The following is a 19,935-nucleotide window of genomic DNA, read 5'->3' as shown; positions in this document are numbered from 1 at the left end:
ATAATAATAATAATAATAATAATAATAATAGTAGTAGTAGTAATGAATCGTGCAAATTTGCAAGGATATCTTTTTTTTCTTCCCCTTCTACCCATGCAATCTGGCTTGCAAGGGTTTCTCGCACACTCTCCTTTCGCTTTTGAAAACATTTGCTTCTTGTCTCTCTCTCTCTCTCTCAAAAAAAAAGATAACCAGCCTGGGAGGAGAAGCAGAGGAGGGAGGCATTGGAAAAGAAAACATACTGTGGCCTCCAGGCTCCACTGCTGGCTTGACCTTGACCCGAATATAAGCCGGGGGAGGCTTTTTCAGCTCATAAATAAGGGCTGAAAAACTCGGCTTATCTTCGAGTATATACGGTATGTTGAAAGGGGGCACGGCCAGCCACGGATCGTGTGAATCAACGTGTTAGCTATATAATTGCTTCAAAGAAGCAGCGACAAGCGTGAAATTGGTTGAAAACCCCCACATTTGATGAGGTTGTAGGAGATAAATGCTTTGAATGCGATTTCCTGCTTCTTGGCAGGGGGTTGGACTGGATGGCCCATGAGGTCTCTTCCAACTCTACTATTCTATGATTTTATGATTCTATGATTCTATGATTCTTTCTCCCTGTTGAGTGGGCAAAAGAGCAAAATGTGATTAGGTCAGGCTACTCTGTATCCTTGCTAACACCTTTCATGTGGGCACCTGGTTGAGAAAGGCAGGCGAGCACACCTAGAGCTAACATTCAGTAAAATCCAGCAAAGTATCTCTGAAGCCACTAATGAAAAGATACAGGCTGATGCTATGATTAATCTGGCACTTGACAAGGTTCAGAACAGTGTCTCTGTCATCTGGGGATGAACTGTAAAGCCACAGCCTGCAGCCACTTGATCAAACCAGTGCTGGTTGCTGCATGCTCCTGTGTGCAACTTCCCAGAGTCTCTGGTTCTGAAAGGAATACCCTCCATGCAGCTCTGAAGTGACAGCTGGATCTATTGGCATGTCAGCAAATCCCTCCAGCTCTCTGGAAGTCCAAAATCAAGAAACATCAAGATGCATTAGATGAAGGATTTCCTTGGATGTTTCCCCTTCCACCTGTGTGGTCAGTTAATTCCTCTGCACACCTCACTGTGCTGGCAACTTTGGTGTGTTTATGTGAAGCAAAACACCGGTAAAAATCCTGTTAACTTTCCCTCCAGACTGCATGGTGGCTTGACAGCTGCCTGGAATGATTTGCTTGCTCGAAGAATGTTGTCTTTGGAATGGGAGTCTGAGGGACTGCAAACAGTGGGGATTGTGGTGATTATATTTGCGTCTCTGAAGCTTCTTCATTTGCTCGGATTGATTGACTTTGCAGAAGGTAAAGTGTTCTCTCTGGTTTGTGCTGTTTGGAGATACAGGGTAGCTGGTCTTCTAAAATAGTATGTGTACCTTGATGAGCTTTTTGGATTGTAAAATCTGTTGCTAATACCATTTTGATAGACAAGTTACGATGCATTTATCTGTATGCTAAAAATCTAAATTTAAAAAATCAAAACTGTTCAAGCAGTGTAGTTTTACAATATCACAGTGAGCCAGGTGCAGAGAGAATGAAAGCAATATATGAATGTATATGTCAATTGCAGATAGCATTTCCAACTAATAGAAAAGTTTAGAACGGAAAATAACCCTCTGCATGTTTTGTTTTGCAGAACAGGAACTTTTCTGTATCCCTATTAATATTCCAGGTTGTTTCAATACACCCCTGATATATAAAAACCACTTGTGTCTGTGTTCTGTTGTGTGATCACTTCAAAAAAGCAAAAGAATTGTAGGGTTAGTATTTAATCTGAGCAAATCACTATTTTAAACCAAACAGTCTGTGTAATATGCATTTCTACTGTGAAAAATATTGGTGCATACATTTATATTGGTCAACTGCTCTGTATATTCCAAGCAGCGGCACACCATATGTTTCAATGAAACTTCCAATTGCATTCAATACTAGGGGTCTTTAATTGCACTGCAAAATTATAAGTACACATAATAGTACCTAAGAAAGTTTCATATTTTCTCACTGTTTATTGCTTGAATCTTCCCTGAAAACAAATGTATGCACAACACTTACTTCATTTCTATGTTGTGGGAAACTGAAACCATTTAGTTTTGTGATGCATTAAATCTCTCTCCCAAGTGATTATAGTTCATTTTATTCTATGTTACATGGCACAGTTTCTAAAGTTATCATTATATTTTCTTGTTTCCTTCTCTTTGTGCAGGATAAAAAATCCCAATGGCAATTTGCATAATCATCTCATAATGTAATATTAGCAACCTTTCACTTTTTAAGACTTGTTAAATAATTCAGCTTTCAAACTGCAAATAGTGTGAACGCCTTGCAGTGGCAAGAACGTGTCTTGTTAAAGATTATGCTTTTTCAGAGCCTTTAATATATTGTTCAGTTCTGTAAATTCATCTGGCAATGCAACAGGAATAGATGCTTAGTAAAAGGTGATATCTACTCATAGTCATTTTTTTCAAGCGAATATCCACTTTTAAACAAACATAATGGTGTGAAATTTAGGAATTAATTAAAATAGAGGCGATATACAATATTACAAGCCATTCATTTGAAGGGAGAAAAATTAAACAAAATAAAACCTTAACTATGGGAAACTGCATCTGTAATGATTTAGTACTGTAAAAGTTTGGCTACTGAAATGGTTAAACATTTCTACCTGATGATGATGCGTGTCTTATATGTATTTTATTTTGTTTTATTGTAATTGCCTGGGCTTGACTCCATGTTAACCACCCTGAGTCCCCTTGGGGAGATGGAGGCGGGGTACAAAAATAAAGTTATTATTATTATTATTATTATTATTATTATTATTATTATTATTTTATTATGACACAGCAAACAAGATAGATATGCTGGATTTCGTCTCACAAAATCACAAGTCGAACACTTCCCAAGTGTCTAGGACTGTGTGATGTATTTTCGGATGATGCGCGCAGATTCCAGTAGGGTGGCCTTTTACAGTTGGCAGATCGTAATTTTGTCAGTGTCTATTGTTTCCAAATGCCGGCTGAGATCTTTTGGTATGGCACCCAGTGTGCCCATCACCACCGGGACCACCTGCACTGGTTTCTGCCAGAGTCTTTGAAGTTCAATCTTGAGGTCCTGATGGCGGCTGAGTTTTTCCTGTTGTTTTTCATCAATGTGACTGTCCTCTGGGATGGAGACATCAATGATCCAAACCTTTTTCTTTTCCACAACTGTGATGTCTGGTGTGTTGTGTTGTGTTAACAATGTATTCTAGAAAAGTAGCCCTGTTCAAGATAGTTGGGCTGCTCTGGTCATAATATAGCTGTTGCGGCCTGCACACAATGTAATTTGATTACATAGGAATGGCTATCATTTCCTTTACTGGTGTGAGAGGCAAAGGTTGAAAACATAGAAGAACGTTTTGAACAAATAAAGAGGCATGGATTAGAAAGGGGACTGGCCTATTCCTCACATTTCCCTTCCCCTTCCTCTGGTGAAATCTGTTCAGCCAGAAATAAAAGTAAATATAATGAGCCATCCAGATCCATGATTTCCATCATCATGAACTGTCACACATGACATGAATGCAGATTCACTGAATGCATATTCATTTCAACACCTTGTGATCATTCACATTTTTTCATATCTGTGGTGGGTCTTGGAACTGAACCCTTGTGGATACAGCATGCCTACTGTACATAAATGCTATGGACGGAATTGGGCACAAAAAACCAACATATTTCATACATGTACATTGATGGTGATGTCAGTAAAAATAATGGTAATAATAGTAATAAAAACAAGAACAATAGCAGCAGCAACAAGATGTTTCGTACAACTTTCTTTCAACTTTTTTGGGAACTGGATAAATATTTGAGTCTATGTATAGATAGTGAGATAAGGGGTGTATTAGTCAGGATTGGAATAGTTTCATGAGTAAAAAAAATCACATTACAAAAGTGCTGGCTAGTCAAGCCTTTGGTGTGCTAATGAGTGCTTAGCAAGCATTTTTTTTCACCTTTGAAGTTGAAAGGGGAGCTGGTGTGTCCTTGCAAAATACATCTTTAGCTTTTCTGACCTAAACAGATGAGTGAATTAGCCTTACCTTTGCTGATTTTTAAAAAATGGAGAGCGGATTAGTGATCCAAATGTGAGTAAATGTGAGTTCATTGGGGAGAGAAGAGGGAGTTCTGGATGGCAGCTGAGAAAAACTTTATAGGAGTCCACCAAAGGAATACAAACAGGGAAAGTGGGAACTTGTGAGTTTGTTCATAGGAAAGGAGAAAGATATTTTGGAAGCACACACTCGCAGTGAGCATTAGTTTGATCTAACCTCCTCACATCATGTGTGTTTCTGTTTATATTTTTACGTAGCAGTTGGGAGACGTTGAATAACTGTTCTAATAACAATAGTCTTCCTTGCCAACAGGTCAGTAAAACCAATTCAACTAATGGTGGCACCATGTGCACTTGGTACCTTTTCCATAAAATATTATATTTAAATATATAGAGATAGAAATATAAGCCACTATGTCAGTGGATCTCAACCTGTGGGTTCCCAGGTGTTTTGGCCTACAACTCCCAGAAATCCCAGCCAGTTTACCAGCTGTTGGAATTTCTGGAAGTTGGAGGCCAAAACATCTGGGGACCCACAAGTTAAGAGCCATTGTACTACTCTTTTCTAAGTTCTCTTTTCACTTTCTGTCTCTCTTTTTCTCTCTCACACATATTCAGCTGACTTATTTTGTTAACGTCCATTACTTTTTTATTTAAAAGGGCAAACATTATTAATCTTTTTCAGATGCTCATGTAATATAGTCGTGCATTTCCTGTTGGTAGATTTCACTGTGATGCAGTGGACAGTAGAGGAAAACTTTTATAACTCAATTATGAGCCAGAAAGGAACACTGTGTAACCAGTAGCCAAATGACGGAACCAATGAAAGAAACACAATGTTGTGTTGATAATTCTATGCTATACAAACATACAGCTAAAAAACTTTACTAAATAAAACTCTGTGAAAGAAACAAGAGGTGGACTAAAGGCCTGCTCTAATTTGTGTGTGCGCCTTCAAATTGCCTGTCAGCTTGTAGTGAACTAATAAATATTCAACTATTCATAGGCAAAGAATATTGGATGTGGTCCACTATTTCCTTCCTCTAAAATTTAGTTTACAACATCCAACATTTGTTGGTTGTCTCCCATCCAAACTCTAGCCAGGACTGACTCTGCTTTGCTTCTAAGATCAAATTAGATCTCGTGCCTTTATGGTATCCAAGCAGGCACCACAAAAGCTTATGATCATTCTAAACTTGTAGATGTTTATGTCATCTTCTTAAAATACTTATATTCCAGAGAGACAAAAGAGAGATTTTCAAATTAAAGTATGTCCTAGAAACCCTAAACATACCCCCCGCTGCTTCCTGATATGTCCCAATGATATATACAATGCTCCAAAGCTTCCAGCATTATACTTCTATGTTTTTTCTTTGGCAATAGACCTGAAGACAGTGTAGATGATGCAAATTTAAAATGCCTGAACTGTGCAAGGGACGAGGAAACAAATAGGTCTGTTAACTATCATAACTTTTCTGATCTATTAGAAACACAGGCAAATATAAATAGTACTCAAATCATAGGTAAAAATATTAGGTTCTATCAGTTAACCAGCTTTTCACGTCTGCTAACAATAACAAAAGTCCCCCCCCCCCCATTTTTAAAGCAAATTTATAAACAGTTCGGCACTGTGGTTGAGATGATTTGGGAGGATGTTTTGCTATCAGTCATTACTACAAGAAAGTCACTGTGATGAAATCAATAAAGTAGAGTAGTGGTTCCCAACCTTTGGTATTCCAGGTGTTTTGGATTCAGCTCTCACAATTCCTAACAGCTGATAAACTGACTGGGATTTCTGGGAGTTGAAGCCCAAACAACTGGAAGACCAAAGATTGGGAACCACTGGAGTAGAGGATTTGAATCTCAGAGCCCTAGGTTACTCTATGACCTGCTTATCTTCCAAAATCAGACAGTATCTGGTGTCTTTAGGGCAGTGGTTTTCAACCTGTGGGTCCCCAGATGTTTTGGCCTTCAACTCCCAGAAATCATAACAGTTGGTAAACTGGTTGGGATTTCTGGGAGTTGTAGGCCAAAAACACTTGGGGACCCACAGGTTGAGGACCACTGCTCTATGAACTTGATCATATTTGGAAAATATTTAATTTCCTCAACTTAAGCCCCATCACCTATGGACTTGTTTTAAGAGGGGAATGGGATTACTGATGTGTATATCATCTGAACTTTATGCAGGATTAGCATGGAAGAAATGTGATGCAAATACAGTAGAGTCTCACTTATCCAAGACTCGCTTATCCAAGGTTCTGGATTATCCAATGCATTTTTGTAGTCAATGTTTTCAATATATCGTGATATTTTGGTGCTAAATTACAACATAACATTACTGCGTATTGAACTATTTTTTCTGTCAAATTTGTTGTATAACATGATGTTTTGGTGCTTAATTTATAAAATCATAACCTAATTTGATGTTTAATGGGCTTTTCCTTAATCCCTCCTTATTGTCCAAGATATTCGCTTATCCAAGGTTCTGCCGGCCCGTTTAGCTTGGATAAGTGAGACTCTACTGTAATACAGACTGAGTATCGCTTATCTGAAATGCTTGGGACTACAAGAACGAGAGTTCTTGGAGATGGAACCTAAACACAAAATCAATTAATCTTTCATATATATCTTATACACATAACAGAGATAATTTTATAAACAATATGTGTTTAAATAATTTTGTGCATAAAATGAAGTGTGCATGCATTAAACCTTCAAAAAGTAAAGGTGTCACTATCTCAGTTGTCCAAATGGACAATTTTTGAATATTTTGGAATTCCAGGTAAGGGATGCTCAGTTTGTACTCACCTCTTACAATAGTTTTAATTTGATGGATTATTTAAAAGCCATTGCATCTTAAATTACTTTATTTTAATTAATTTTTTTATCAATCTCTGAAATTGCCAGGAACATCCTAAACCACGTCAGTGGCATTTCAATATTCTTGGTTCAAGAACGACGTGGAGCTTTTACTCTAATTAAATCACTAAAGTAGGACATCACTTTCTGCACATTGTGCTCATTGATGGTCTTCAAGGTGACATGGAATTAAACTATTTTTCTCATAATTTGTTGACACTAATAAGGTATTCAGTGCTCTTTAACTGGTCTGTGCATATATATAATACTGTAGTTGTAGTTGCTTTGTGCAAATGGAGAAAGATGGAATAATGTGGATGCTCATGCTGATATATATCTGGTATCAGTGATTGCATGATTGCCATGGAATAACAGCTTTGTGTGATAAAGTCCTAGGTTATAGTCTTTCTCTGAGTATAGCTAATATATCCAGAGGTTAAATACAACAACATCCAAAATTCACTTTATTTTGTCATCCAAAAATGCACAAAATAATCATACAAGCTTTGAGAATTTTACTGGTTTCTTCAATAGGGAAAAGTGTTAAAATCATACAGGAGAAGAAGAAAAAACTGTCAGTCTTAGAGTCACGGGCCAACCTTTTGTCAAGAAGCTGTTTTTGTTATTTTTGGTTAGGGAGGTCTGAAGGGATATCCATGCTAGAGGACAGCATTCCTCCCTTTAGCAATAAAGGGACTAAGAGACAAAAAGTAAAAAAAATCCAAGCAATAAAATTTCAACTCCATTAGCAACATAAAAAGTAACTTCCATTGCAATTTGGTCTGTATTTGTCCGAGGTGATACTACCCACTAGGGATGATGGATTCATTAAAAATTGTTTTAAAGTCATTAAAAAACTGGGCGGTGCTGGTGTTTCATTTCTAAAGTGTTTCTAAAGTATAGTTAGTGAAAAATTTGTTACTATAACAAAAGTAACGAAATTTCATTACTATTTTGTTATAGTAATTGCACATAATTGCTATAATTGAAGAAAAATCAGGGGCTCCTTTCTCCCTCATTTTTACAGCTATTGAGATGAAACGTGCTAAAATGGTAGAACACAGTTACCACTGTTAGCCAACCAAATTTCAGAATTAGCCACAGATTTTTGGAAAATGTTCAAAGTTTTTATAAACAACATTTTAATAATAAAGAAAATATGTTCCTAGTTTGGAAATATTTCCTGTTTAATTGTGTAGTCCTTACTTTGAAAGTAGTGGTTCTACATCGGGAACTTTGTTTTCACGCCAAAATATTTGTTAAATGGGTGGATGACAATGTTAAATTGGTTACAGTAAAATGTGCTATAACACGATGTCCCTCGCACAAAGACATGGTTTTTGCAGTTTAATAAACTTTCAGCATGTTTTTATGATAGAACCAATTAGAAAATGACATTTATAACCCAAGAACAAAAATAATAATTTATTGGAACTCTAGCTGACTATGGAGGTGCAAATCTCGCTGATGCTGAGCAGTGCATTCTGGGAAATGTATTTTAGGCCTTTTGAATTATCTGGCATAGGGTTCCTCCCTTCCCAGTCTACATTTCCCAAAGTTCAGTGCTGTTCCCAGAAAACACTGCTCCCTCTTTTCCCCACTCCTAATGGCGAAAGGCCACGAATTTACAACACAGGCACAAGGGTTGCCTTTTTGGCTTTGCTTTTTCAGCTTTGCTTCCTTGCACTAAATATGAAACTGACTTTGGGAGCCTTCTGAGATTTACAAAACTTAAACAAAAAAGTTTGGGGTAAATTTTGATTCTGAAATTTTTGGCGCAGACCACATCCACGTATCAGAAATCACCTTGTAAGTATGAATTTAACAAATTTTATCTGAATTATGAAGACTAATGAAAAAATGCACACCTCCACTACCCACCCATTTCCCACCCTAGTTAAATTTGAATCTCTTGAGAAGCCTCTGAACTGTTATACCTGGAAAAATCTTGTAGGTTCTGCAAAAATAAAAACCTGCTAAATGTTGCCCAAATGAAAATAGTTTACCTTTATTGAGGTGGAACCTCAAAGAGTTAGAGTCTCAGCCTTCTTACTCTTTTTTAGGATTCCTCTGATGCAGCTAAGGGCACTTCCACACAGAGATATAACAAATACTATTAAGACAGATAAACCACAATATCTTCTTTGAACTGGATTATCTGAGTCCACACTGCCATATAATCTAGTTTAATGTGGATTTTATACAGCTGTGTGGAAGGGGCCTAAAATGTAGTATCCTGAAAACTAGAAAACATCTAGGGGAAGCCATGCTGCTCATACTGCAAAACATAACATCAACAGCCACAAAACAGCAATGCCTTTACTGGGCCAATAAAACATGCACAAAATACATCACGCAAACTTTCAAAGTTCCACTGGTTTCTTCTTCAAGCAAAAATGTTAAAAATCATATGGGAGAAGAAGAAAACATGCAACGTTAGAGATGTGCGTAATTTTGAAAGAGGAATATTAAGTCATGTGAGCAGAAAGCTAAACTTTGGAGTAATCCAGGGCTACAGCATATTAACTACCATAGTGAGAACTGACCTTATATTAAACTAATGGAACTTATTTTAATTATCGGATCCAAAAGTTACTCTTATTTTATTTTTGTACCTATTTTGGCTCTGATGTGTGACTGGAAAGCAGAATGAAAGGAGACTGTTAAGGAAAAACATTTCATTTTCTGAGTTGGATGTTATCTCACATTTCTGTCGATATCTCAGAAAGCCATTCCTACTATAGATTTATTTAGGAGGTCTGTAAAGAGCAGTGGTTAAATATTTTTCATGTATGTTATATGCCTTATTACCAAGAAGTTCTGGCATGTTAATAAGCCTAGTTAACCAATAGATACCACAGTGGGGTAGGGTGATGGCAGAACTACACAAATAATGTCTCAACAAACAGGTGTTGGTTATGTGTATTTGGTATCATTCAGCTCTTTTTATTGAGAAGCTAGATTCATGAGGAGAGAATGGATAATTGTGTTAATAACTGATTCAAGGCTGCAGTCTTTGTGGGTCTGAAAAAACTCAAGTGTTCTATAATTCCTTGAAAAGTAATACTTGCTAATCAAAAGAAAGTGGAGGAGGACTGCATCGTGCCTGTTTGTATCCGTTCTTTTTTCTTTCTTGGGTACAATGCTAAGTTGAAAAGAATGCACTTGTACTTTTCTGTGAAGAGTTTCTTAACAGCATGAGGTGTTCTGCTTTAAATCATAATACAGGAACAGCAGATAAAATTATCAGCTTATACCTTTTGGCCTGAATCAATGGTTGTATCTAAGCAAAAAAGGCATTATTATTTTTTATCATTATTGCAGCAGGGGATATGAAACTATGATCCGTTATCAACTATGGAGGAGGTGGCTAAAATTGCTTCGTGACAGTATGTATTCAAACCACAACAGCATGTCTGTGACTCCTCTCTGGTGAATCTACTCTGTGTTTTAGTATGAACTCTAAAAGAATTGGATAGCTCCATTAATGTAGAGACTCGGGGTTTGTCTACATTGGCTGTATACCTCATTGTGAGTGAGAAGATGCTCCTGGATGTCTACGTGATGCCCAAAGAATTCTTGTCCTTATTAACCAGGCTAAATCAGTTTTTTCCCATGCAAAGTAAATATTCAACAGTGGGAAAAGGGAATGGATTAGGCTCATGCCACCATTGCTGCTGCAGATGTCCACAGAAAACTAGGAAAGCTCCAGGTCATTGTGGACACCCTGTGCTTCAACAGAGGCACTAGTATGACCAAGGAAGAAAAGGGGAGATCATGCCTGCTTCTTCTGGTTGCTTGGGTGTCTCTGATGATGTTGGTATGGGGCCAGAAGCTCTCCCAGACCTCTGCAGAGTTACAGCAATGACAAAAGGGGAGATAAGATCATAGTCCAGACAAGCCAAATCAATTTTGGCCTGGTTGGGCCATGTAGATTCTGCCTCTTGCTGCTGTCTGTTGGGCATGGAGTGTGTGGACATATCTGAGTCCTTTCTGCTCTGAACTGCTCAGCAGTAACTGGCCAATGGATTGGATTCACTACTGCACTGATATGGCAGCCTATGGTCAGCATTGCTATTTTTTAAGACCTAGTTTTTCATCATGATATGACAAGGCAAAAGCAGTTAAAGACATATCCATGTTAGTCTGGAATATCAATATGCTAGAACCTTGTGAAGATGTGTAAAAAGGCACCATGATATAATGGGTTGACTGGAAAGGCATGTGTCGACAGCTGATTGGCTGAACTAGCTAGGAGCCAGAATTCCGATTGGTTACTGTCTCTGGCTTGCTGCTGAGACAAACGTTTTAACTGCCACTTTCACCTCAGAGAGCTGACTGGAAATAGGAAGGAAATGGCTGCCAACTTTCCAAAGCCTGGTTATTTATAAGGAAAATGAAGCATATTTAAAGACTGTTTAAATCAGGAGTCCTCAAACTTTTTAAGTAGCGGGCCGGTCCACAATCCTTCAGACTGTTGAGGGGCTGAATTATCATTTGAAAAAAATAGGAACAAATTCCTATGCACACTGCACATGTCTTATTTGTAGTGCAAAAAAAAAACCCAACAACAACAACAACAAAAGAACAACACAATATTTAAAAATAAGAATAACCAACATAAACCTACTAGGATTTCAATGGGAAGTGTTGGCCTGTTTCTGGCCAATGAGATAGTAAAGTTAATTGGGATTGTTGTTGTTGTTGTGTGCCTTCAAGTCATTTCAGACTTCGGGTGAGCCTAAGTCTAAAACTGAGGGCGGGGGTCAGGTAAATGACCTTGGAGGGCCGCATCCGGCCCCCGGGCCTTAGTTTGGGGGCCCCTGGTTTAAAGGGACTATTTATTCCCTATGTTCTTGGTGTGAATTCAGAGAGACTTCTGTATATATTGTTGCCCTGTTTGATCTTTTGAACTGAAGTAAAGATACTGTTACTTGTTACACAAGCCTGAGTGACACTTTATTATACTGAAGGGTATATCTTGGTTCAGAAACAGTGGTAAAGCTTCTATTTTTTTATTTCTACAACCTATAACAAACTTTATGTATGCAGCACCTTAGAAACTGAGAGAATGAAGGTGGTGATATAAGCTTTCTTTACTTTTTTTAAATGTATGGAATGAAGTTCTTAGGAAAAGACTGTTATATATACCCTGTGTATGCAATAGCCATAGAAATGCAAAACTTGTGGATATGGTGATGAGGTGGCAAATTCTGTTGTTGTGATGGTTATAGGGTCACAAAGGCAAGATGAAAGATATTGCCTAAAGCCAAGATGAATGGATAACCATATGAATAGTGAAGAGAATAATGGGATGGATTGTGATGCTGGCTGGGAACCAGAAAGAAGATGTAATAGACTGACCAAGAGGGAGACGTCATGAGCCTGAGGTGTTAACTAGTGTTATGTATAGTGTGGGAAAAAACCATTGTCTCCATTCTACCCACGCTCAGTGGCTTGGAGTTTGTAGATAGATTTCAATTCCTCTCCTTCTCTTTCCAGTCTTTCTTCATAGTGTTGTTGTTGTTGTTCGACAGCTGTTCTGAGGTCTGAGTTGGAATGCACAGGAAGATGGGAGTGTTCTGCAATCTAATGTCTGATTTGTGTCCTTTATTTATTTATTTATTTACAGCATTTATATTCCGCCCTTCTCACCCCGAAGGGGACTCAGGGCGGATCACATTACACATATAGGCAAACATTCAATGCCTTTTAACATAGAACAAAGACAAACAAACATAGGCTCCGAGCAGGGCTCGAACTCATGACCTCCTGGTCAGAGTGATTCATTGCAGTTAATTGCACTGGCTTGCTCTCCCACCTGCGCCACAGCCCGGTCCATTCATAAAGACAATCTGTTTGATGGATGTGAAAGCCAGAGGATATCATGTATCCTATTAAAGGATGAGGAAGTAAAAGTTATCTCTAATATTGTGGGTGAATTGATTATATCCCCTGATGACATATCTACAGGAGATTTGTGTGTTTGTGCCAAAATCTTGTATCCATCTTCCCTTCCATGTTGTGCAAAAACATGCTGAAACATTTAGCCCCATCTAGAACATTACATGAGTTAGCTGCTTCTTCTGTCTACCAATGGAAGTTAAAGGCAGAAGTGGTCACAAATAGATCTCTATGCTGTTCTAAGCATATTGCCTGTAATTTCATAGTATGGGCAGAGTCCAGATTCACAGTGCCTCATTTTGTAGAGAGTCCTCTTAGAGCAGTGGTTCTCAACCTGTGGGTCCCTGGGTGTTTTGGCCTACAACTCCCAGAAATCCCAACCAGTTTACCAGCCGTTAGGATTTCTGGGAGTTGAATGGCAAAACATCTGGTTGAGAACCACTGTCTTAGAGCATTGGATCTCAAGATGCCTGATGTACAAGATAATGTGTTCATCATCCACACTGACTTTATACTTTGATGGTACTTGCCAGAGACTGGAAATCAATGAATCAGGGACCAAAACTGATCCTTGGAACACTGCTTTGAGTAGTTCTTAGAACTTTCATCAGATGTATGTAATAGAGTCTAAGGATCAGAGTCAGAGAGAAAGTGACAGGAAAAATGGGCAACTGGTTTGCAAGGCTCTGTGTGTTCGTCCGCTTTCATCTTCTAAGTGTCCGTGATTAAATCTCTGCTTCCTTTATAATTTTTAAAGAGATAATTCAGTACAAAAGAGAAATTGATTAAAGGAATGGAGCAAATCTAGATGGAGCTACAGTGTCAAGTAAATAAAAAGGCAGTTATTAGCAGATTGCCTCTTTGTTAACCACAGTTCAAGAATTGGGGAAAATGGATATCATGGAGGGAGTTGATTCCATCCTTGTTGCCTCATTTCTTTAAGGATGTTAACTTTTGCAGGAGGCTTCTGTTATAAGAGAAGATGGAGATCAAGAAGTTGAGGGAGATGCATCAAAAGAAGATGTTAGAATAGGTTTTGCATCTGGGACGCTGACAGTTTTTAAAGTTAATTTGTTAATTAGACAGAGAGTACTCGTCTTCCGGTGTACTGTTTTGTATAGAATACAAAACAGCAGAGTTGATTTGCCAGAACATATTTAGTCAATATTTTACAGCAGTGGATCTGATGTTCTAATTGTACATTTGTGCAGATCTTTTATCAGCCAGAAGCAACAATTTGTTTCTGGCAAGGGAGGACAGCCAAACAATGCCATAAAGAGTTCATTTTCTTTCAGTCTGCAAATAAATGGACATTTGGACATAATATGGACATTTGGAAAAAAAATTCCCATCTTCATCTCAGATAGGAAGACTGCCAGAAATAGATTCTTCTACCCCCCTCCTCGCTTGTGGGGGTGGACGGATATCAATTGCCAAGGAGGAGGAGTTTTAAAAGGAGGAGTCAAGGAGGTGGTTGGCCCCGTCTTCGCCTCCTCCTCCTCCTCCTCCTCCTCCTCCTCCTCCTCCTCCTCCTCCTCAACAACAACAATTGATGATCCTCTGTCCCCTCCTCACTTTTTGAATTGTTGAATAAGATGAGGAGGAGCAGGGGGATGGGGGCGAGGTTCCCATTGGTAGAGGACCCAGAAGTCTCATGGCCAGAAGTTGTCCTGTTAGCCCCCCCCCCCCCCCCCCCCCGCAGTGTGTCCCTCATTTTTCAGACCAACACCTGGCAACCTTGGTCCTATGTGATACACAAACCGATTGTCAGCATTCTGTTAAATGCACCAAAGTACTTGGTACGTGACCTATTACATTTATTGTCTTCTTGTTTATGCCACAAATCAACATTTTTAAATAGACTATAGAAATTCAACATACAAACTGAAAAATGTTGTTGGGATTTGTAATTAAGAAACATCACATAATCCCAAAAACCATGGCAAACGTCTTAATTAACTGGAGGATAGTCAATGTCACTTTCAGTTGCACAGTAACAATAGGTATCAATATCTAGTGAATCCTTTTTGTTAGTACTCTTCAGTTTTTTGTTAGTGAGTGAAGGTAAAGAGGCATCATATGCCATTTCATTTATGATCCTTCTGTGCTTAGCACTAAGAAGTAGTATCCCTTCTGAAAACTGTGGAGGGATTGCACTTCCTTTATTTTTCTCATTAAATCAATTTGGCATTTGTTCCACCTGTGCAGTCAGTTTTGTGGCATTTGAGATGAAAGATGAAATTTTCAAAGGCAAAACCAGTCTTTTAAATATGGATGATGTCAAATTTAATGTCAGACATGTGCCAAAATCTTGTTTCTGGGAGGGACCAAACTGGTTTTCACATTAGAACTGGAACCCTGCCAGTTTCATTGACACTCATTGATATACACCAGGAAACACTGAGGTCTTGAATGATTGTCTGTGATCCCCAGATTTATAAACATCTGATTTACAATCTCATTAATCCTGAATATTCCAGTGACTTCCTAGCTGGTGTTATACCTTACTATTTGTTCGTTGGGGTGATGTAGTAAACCTCTTGGGAGATTATATTCAATCCTGAGATGAGCTGCTGCAAGATTTATTTTTCATCTTTTAGGATCATTCATAAATACTTTTTGAAAAAATAAAAATTACTGGAAGATCTTTCAACAACAGGAAAAAGGAGTAATAGTAATGCTATTATCATGAACATATACACAAAATGATGTGTTTTATGCAAAACATGGAGGGGGGTACAAACATGGTATTGAATTGCGCAGTCTGGGTAAACCGCTACCCATTTCAGTGTCCCAGATTTTGGTAAGGAGTCTCGATCCATTTTTCGGGAGCCTCCCAAATTCAGAAGGACAGAAATCCATTTTTGATCTGGGAAGGAGGAAGATTTTCTATCCAGCATATTATGCGGTGGGAGGGGAGGACTTCCCAGGCTTGCCTTCCCATCATTTAGGCATTGTTTGTCTTTATATCCTTCATTAAGACCTGGATTAAAAGCCCTACTCTTTCTGCAATCCTTTCCCTTCTATCTGTAGAGGAGACCTGGGTTTCATGCTTTGTTATATCAGTTTCTACTCTAGAGGAGACAGGAGCTGTGGGTGCATGCACTGCACAGCTCTCTCCTTGCAGGAGGAAGTTTTCCAAGGCATTTTAAGGGGACTTCCCATTTCCCAGGGAAGGAAGAGGAATTGACCTGGAGGCATCCTACCCTAGGCTTCCTTTAAAAAGCCCTCTCTTCTCTTGATTTGGAAGTGCCACAAAGGAGAACTGGTCGCACCTTAGAATGCTTCCCCCCCCCCCCCCGCACTTCAATCTCCTTTTTGCTTCCAAATCAAGACAGAAGGGAGGGCTTAAGAAACCCTGTTACCTGGATCCTTTCCTTTCCTTTCTGACTTTAGAAATGACCTGGGTTTAATGCTTCATTAAAGCTGTTTCTACTCTAGAGGACACAGGAGCTGCAAGCGTGAGCAGCTCTCTCCCTGCAGGAAGCAACTTTCCAAGGCATTTTAAGGGGGCTTCCCATTTCCCAAGGAAGGAAGAGGGATCAACCTGGAGGTATCCTACCCTGGGCTTCCTTTAAAAAGCTCTCCCTTCTCTCTTGATTTGGAGGTCCTGGAAATGAGAACTGGCATCTTACCTGCTCATGCTTCAATCTCCTTTCTGCTTCCAAATCAAGAGAAAAGCGAGAGCTTAAGAAACCTCACTTCCTGGGATCCTTTTCCTTCTAGTGGCTGCCTCTCTCCCCACACTCCACGTGGAATTGAAAGAAACTGGAAGCAGCCAGTTTTTGACATCCACTGTTTTCTTGCGGCCGGTAAAAAATGGCTGTGGAGCCCATGCTGTTATGGGCTTCCAAACAAGCTGAAGGCAAACGTGTAAAACAAATCCATGCACACGCCTAGTTTTGAAACTAGCTATGTGTATATCTCAATAATGCACAAAACTTGTTATTTCATCCAGTAGGAAGGTTTGAATATCTTTGTTCTTGCATCTGAAAACAAAGTAAATAAAGATTCACAGTCTTCATGTCTCTCACCTCCAATCTGCCAATGCACTCCTATAGTTCGCAGATTGTTATTATCGCACCATCACCCTATCACAGTCACTGAATTTCTATGTGGGTTTCAGAAGATATTGTCTTCCATGCCAAACTTCAAAATGTTAGTTTGGGAGACTGTAGGTCCCATAATCACCCAGCAACTATGGTAAATATCTGTGCCAATGTGGATTTTGTAGTTCAAAAATTAACTTCTCATTTTAAGTTGGCACATTTAATTTACAACCCTGCCTTTTTCCCTGCAAGGGACTCAAGCTCTATTCCCCAGGAATAACTCACTGTCTTTTCCTTATGCTTTTTTCTTTCTGTGGAATATATTTTAAGAAAAAAAGAGGCAGAATAGCTGAACAGTTCTTTCTAATACAAAGGGATTTTGTAAGCACCTTTGTGACTGAAAGATGCTTGCATCTGATGAATTAGGTTTGTCCCCTTGTCCCCATTAGTGACTGATGTAAATTTAAATTGTTCAATTGATTTCCCTCCTACTGACAACTTTTATCTTGTCACAGGCTTAACAGGATTTGTCTTTTGGCATTCACCTTATTGTTTGTTGAAATCAGCTGAACAGAAGGATTTTAGATTAATATTGTGTCTGCATCTGTGGGTAGGATTAAAAGAAGGGACAATAATTGCTTTTCTAATACACAATTAAATTTGTGTTCAGTGATAGCCATGTTGGCTGTGTAGTAAAATACAACAAAATCCACATGCTGATTATACTTTCATTGGGTCAGCTTCAAAGCATAATGTACTATTGTGCTAAGAAGCAGCTATACCATTAAAACTATTAATTTAAAAGAAATGGAAACTCATGAGTAACAATAAGTAAAATTCCAAAATGATGGTTGCATTCCAGATGGTTGAAATTCATCCTCTATTCAAAATAAATGAAAAGAAATTTTATTTCCACACAGCCAACAGACACTGTAATTGATACAAAAGTAAAAATAAAACAAACCTATGTACACTAACATTAAAACAATCAGGTATTTATTTACAAATATAGTATTGATAGAAGTAATATAGGTCTCAATCCATTCTAGGCTCAGTCTGGAGTTTGTGTATATTTTCAGATTAATCCATTTATTTTTAGAGTGAACTTGAATTTTTTATCAATTACAAAGCACACAAGCCATTTGCACTATATTACTGCTAGAAATGTTCTGAAGGGTCAAAGATTATTTAGCATCAATAGTATCAGAGAATTGGCACTTCCAAGCAGTTCACTATGCTTTGCAGGAAAGTACCAACAGTTACTCATTTAACACCTAGAGGAGCTCATAAGTATTTAGTATCTATTTTGTCTCTAAAACATCTCATCAGTGCAGAGCTGTGAGAGAGACCATCCTGCCATTTTTAAAGAAAAGCTATAATAAAGGGGAAATCTTTCCAAGATTAAAAAAAATACACCTCAGATGATTGTGGATTCACAAGAATTATTACTAGCTCGTTTTTTTTTGTCCTTACATTAATTTGGGTTGAGTCCAAACTCTCTGTACAGTCCTAAAATATGCTGCTTACATAAAATCATCTGACCAATTGAACTCAATTGGACTTATTTCTGATAACAATATTCAGAATTGCACTGCAACATGGTTGAATGCAGTTCTTATTTAAATTAATGTGAAAATAAATAATAATAATACAGTAGAGTCTCACTTATCCAACACTCGCTTATCCAACGTTCTGGATTATCCATAACATTTTTGTAGTCAATGTTTTCCATATATCATGATATTTTGGTGCTAAATTCGTAAATACAGTAATTACTACATAGTAGGCTTGATCGATCCATGAAAAATTTGATTCTAAACTCGTTTCAAAACTAGAGGGGGCAGTTTTTCGTTTTTGTTGCTAATAACGAATTTGGCCCCCAAAATTTTTCGAAATTAACGAAAATTCGTTATTTTCGAAATTAATTCGTTAATGGCGGACGCGCATGCGCGGTGGCCCAAAAACAGCCCGAAGGGGGGGGGACTTAGGGGGCTCTCCCGCCCTCATTTTTTGAGTGATCTTCTTCAAACTTGGTACAGTGGTAGAACACATTTAACACTGATAGCTCACCAAAATGTGGAACGTTTCCCTTATCCTCTGATTTTTGGCAAATTTTCATAGCTTTTATAATAAACCATTTTTTAATAATTGCAGAAATCTGTTCCTGGTTTGAAAGTCTTATTTCCTGTTAAATTGGGTTGTCTTTACTGTGAAAGTCATTGCTCTACTTTAGAAACTTTGTTTTTGTGGCTGAAACTTTGTTAAATTGGTGTAGTCCCTGCATATGTGTGTGTGTAAAGGTATCCCTTGACGTTAAGTTCAGTCATGTCTGACTCTGGGGGTTGTGCTCACCTCCATTTCTAAGCCCAAGAGCCAGTGTTGTCCATAGACACCTCCAAGGTCATGTGGTCGGCATGACTACATGGAGTGCCATTACCTTCCCGCCACAGCGGTACCTATTCATCTACTCACATTGGCATGTTTTCAAGCTGCTAGGTTGGCAGAAGCTGGAGCTAACAGCGGGCGCTCACTCTGCTCCCGGGATTTGAACCTGGGACCTTTCAGTCTGCAAGTTCAGCAGCTCAATGGTCTTTGCCTTGGCTGCCTTCCAGATCAGGCTTATAACCAGCCTATTATGGGCCACAAATTAAAGAAAATTCAATCCCATTTAAGCACAACATGAACAGTTTTGATGCCAAAACCATAAACTCTGTTTATTAAACTCTACGATCCAAACTTTAGAACAACTTGCAAACAATTGAAGGTTAGACCACAGTAATAATAACCAATTCTATTCCTTTCCAAAATTTAAACATAAAATAGTATCTTTCTTTCCAATAGCATATAAACTTTTCCTTTCTTTACAAAACAAAATTCTAGACAGTAGCCATTTAGAAGATATTTCTATATTTTCCCTGCAAAGGATAGGGCTGCATCCCTCTGGAGACACACATGATAACCCGGACATGATATAAGGCACTTATATACGTTAAA

The 19,935-nt window shown here is 38.4% G+C and overlaps 1 protein-coding gene across 13 annotated transcripts in view; it reads left to right on the top strand.

The window, feature by feature from the left end:
* kcnip4 (potassium voltage-gated channel interacting protein 4) overlaps positions 1 to 19,935 on the top strand; it is a 497,181-nt gene that overhangs the window by 374,380 nt on the left and 102,866 nt on the right. Inside the window, exon 1 of one of the 13 annotated variants that reach the window (XM_062982150.1) lies at positions 365 to 1,342. The exons of the other annotated variants lie outside the window; for them this stretch is intronic. Within the exon in view, the coding sequence (XP_062838220.1) occupies positions 1,045 to 1,342 (298 nt within the window). The 5' untranslated portion in view covers positions 365 to 1,044. Of the gene's footprint in view, positions 1 to 364; positions 1,343 to 19,935 lie in introns of those variants that run through there. 13 annotated transcript variants of the gene reach the window in all.

Source organism: Anolis carolinensis, chromosome 5 (assembly GCF_035594765.1).
Source record: "Anolis carolinensis isolate JA03-04 chromosome 5, rAnoCar3.1.pri, whole genome shotgun sequence".
Taxonomy (NCBI): Eukaryota; Metazoa; Chordata; class Lepidosauria; order Squamata; family Dactyloidae; genus Anolis; species Anolis carolinensis.
The sequence above is the reverse complement of the archived record's forward strand: the minus strand, read 5'-3'. Positions and strand labels throughout refer to the sequence as shown.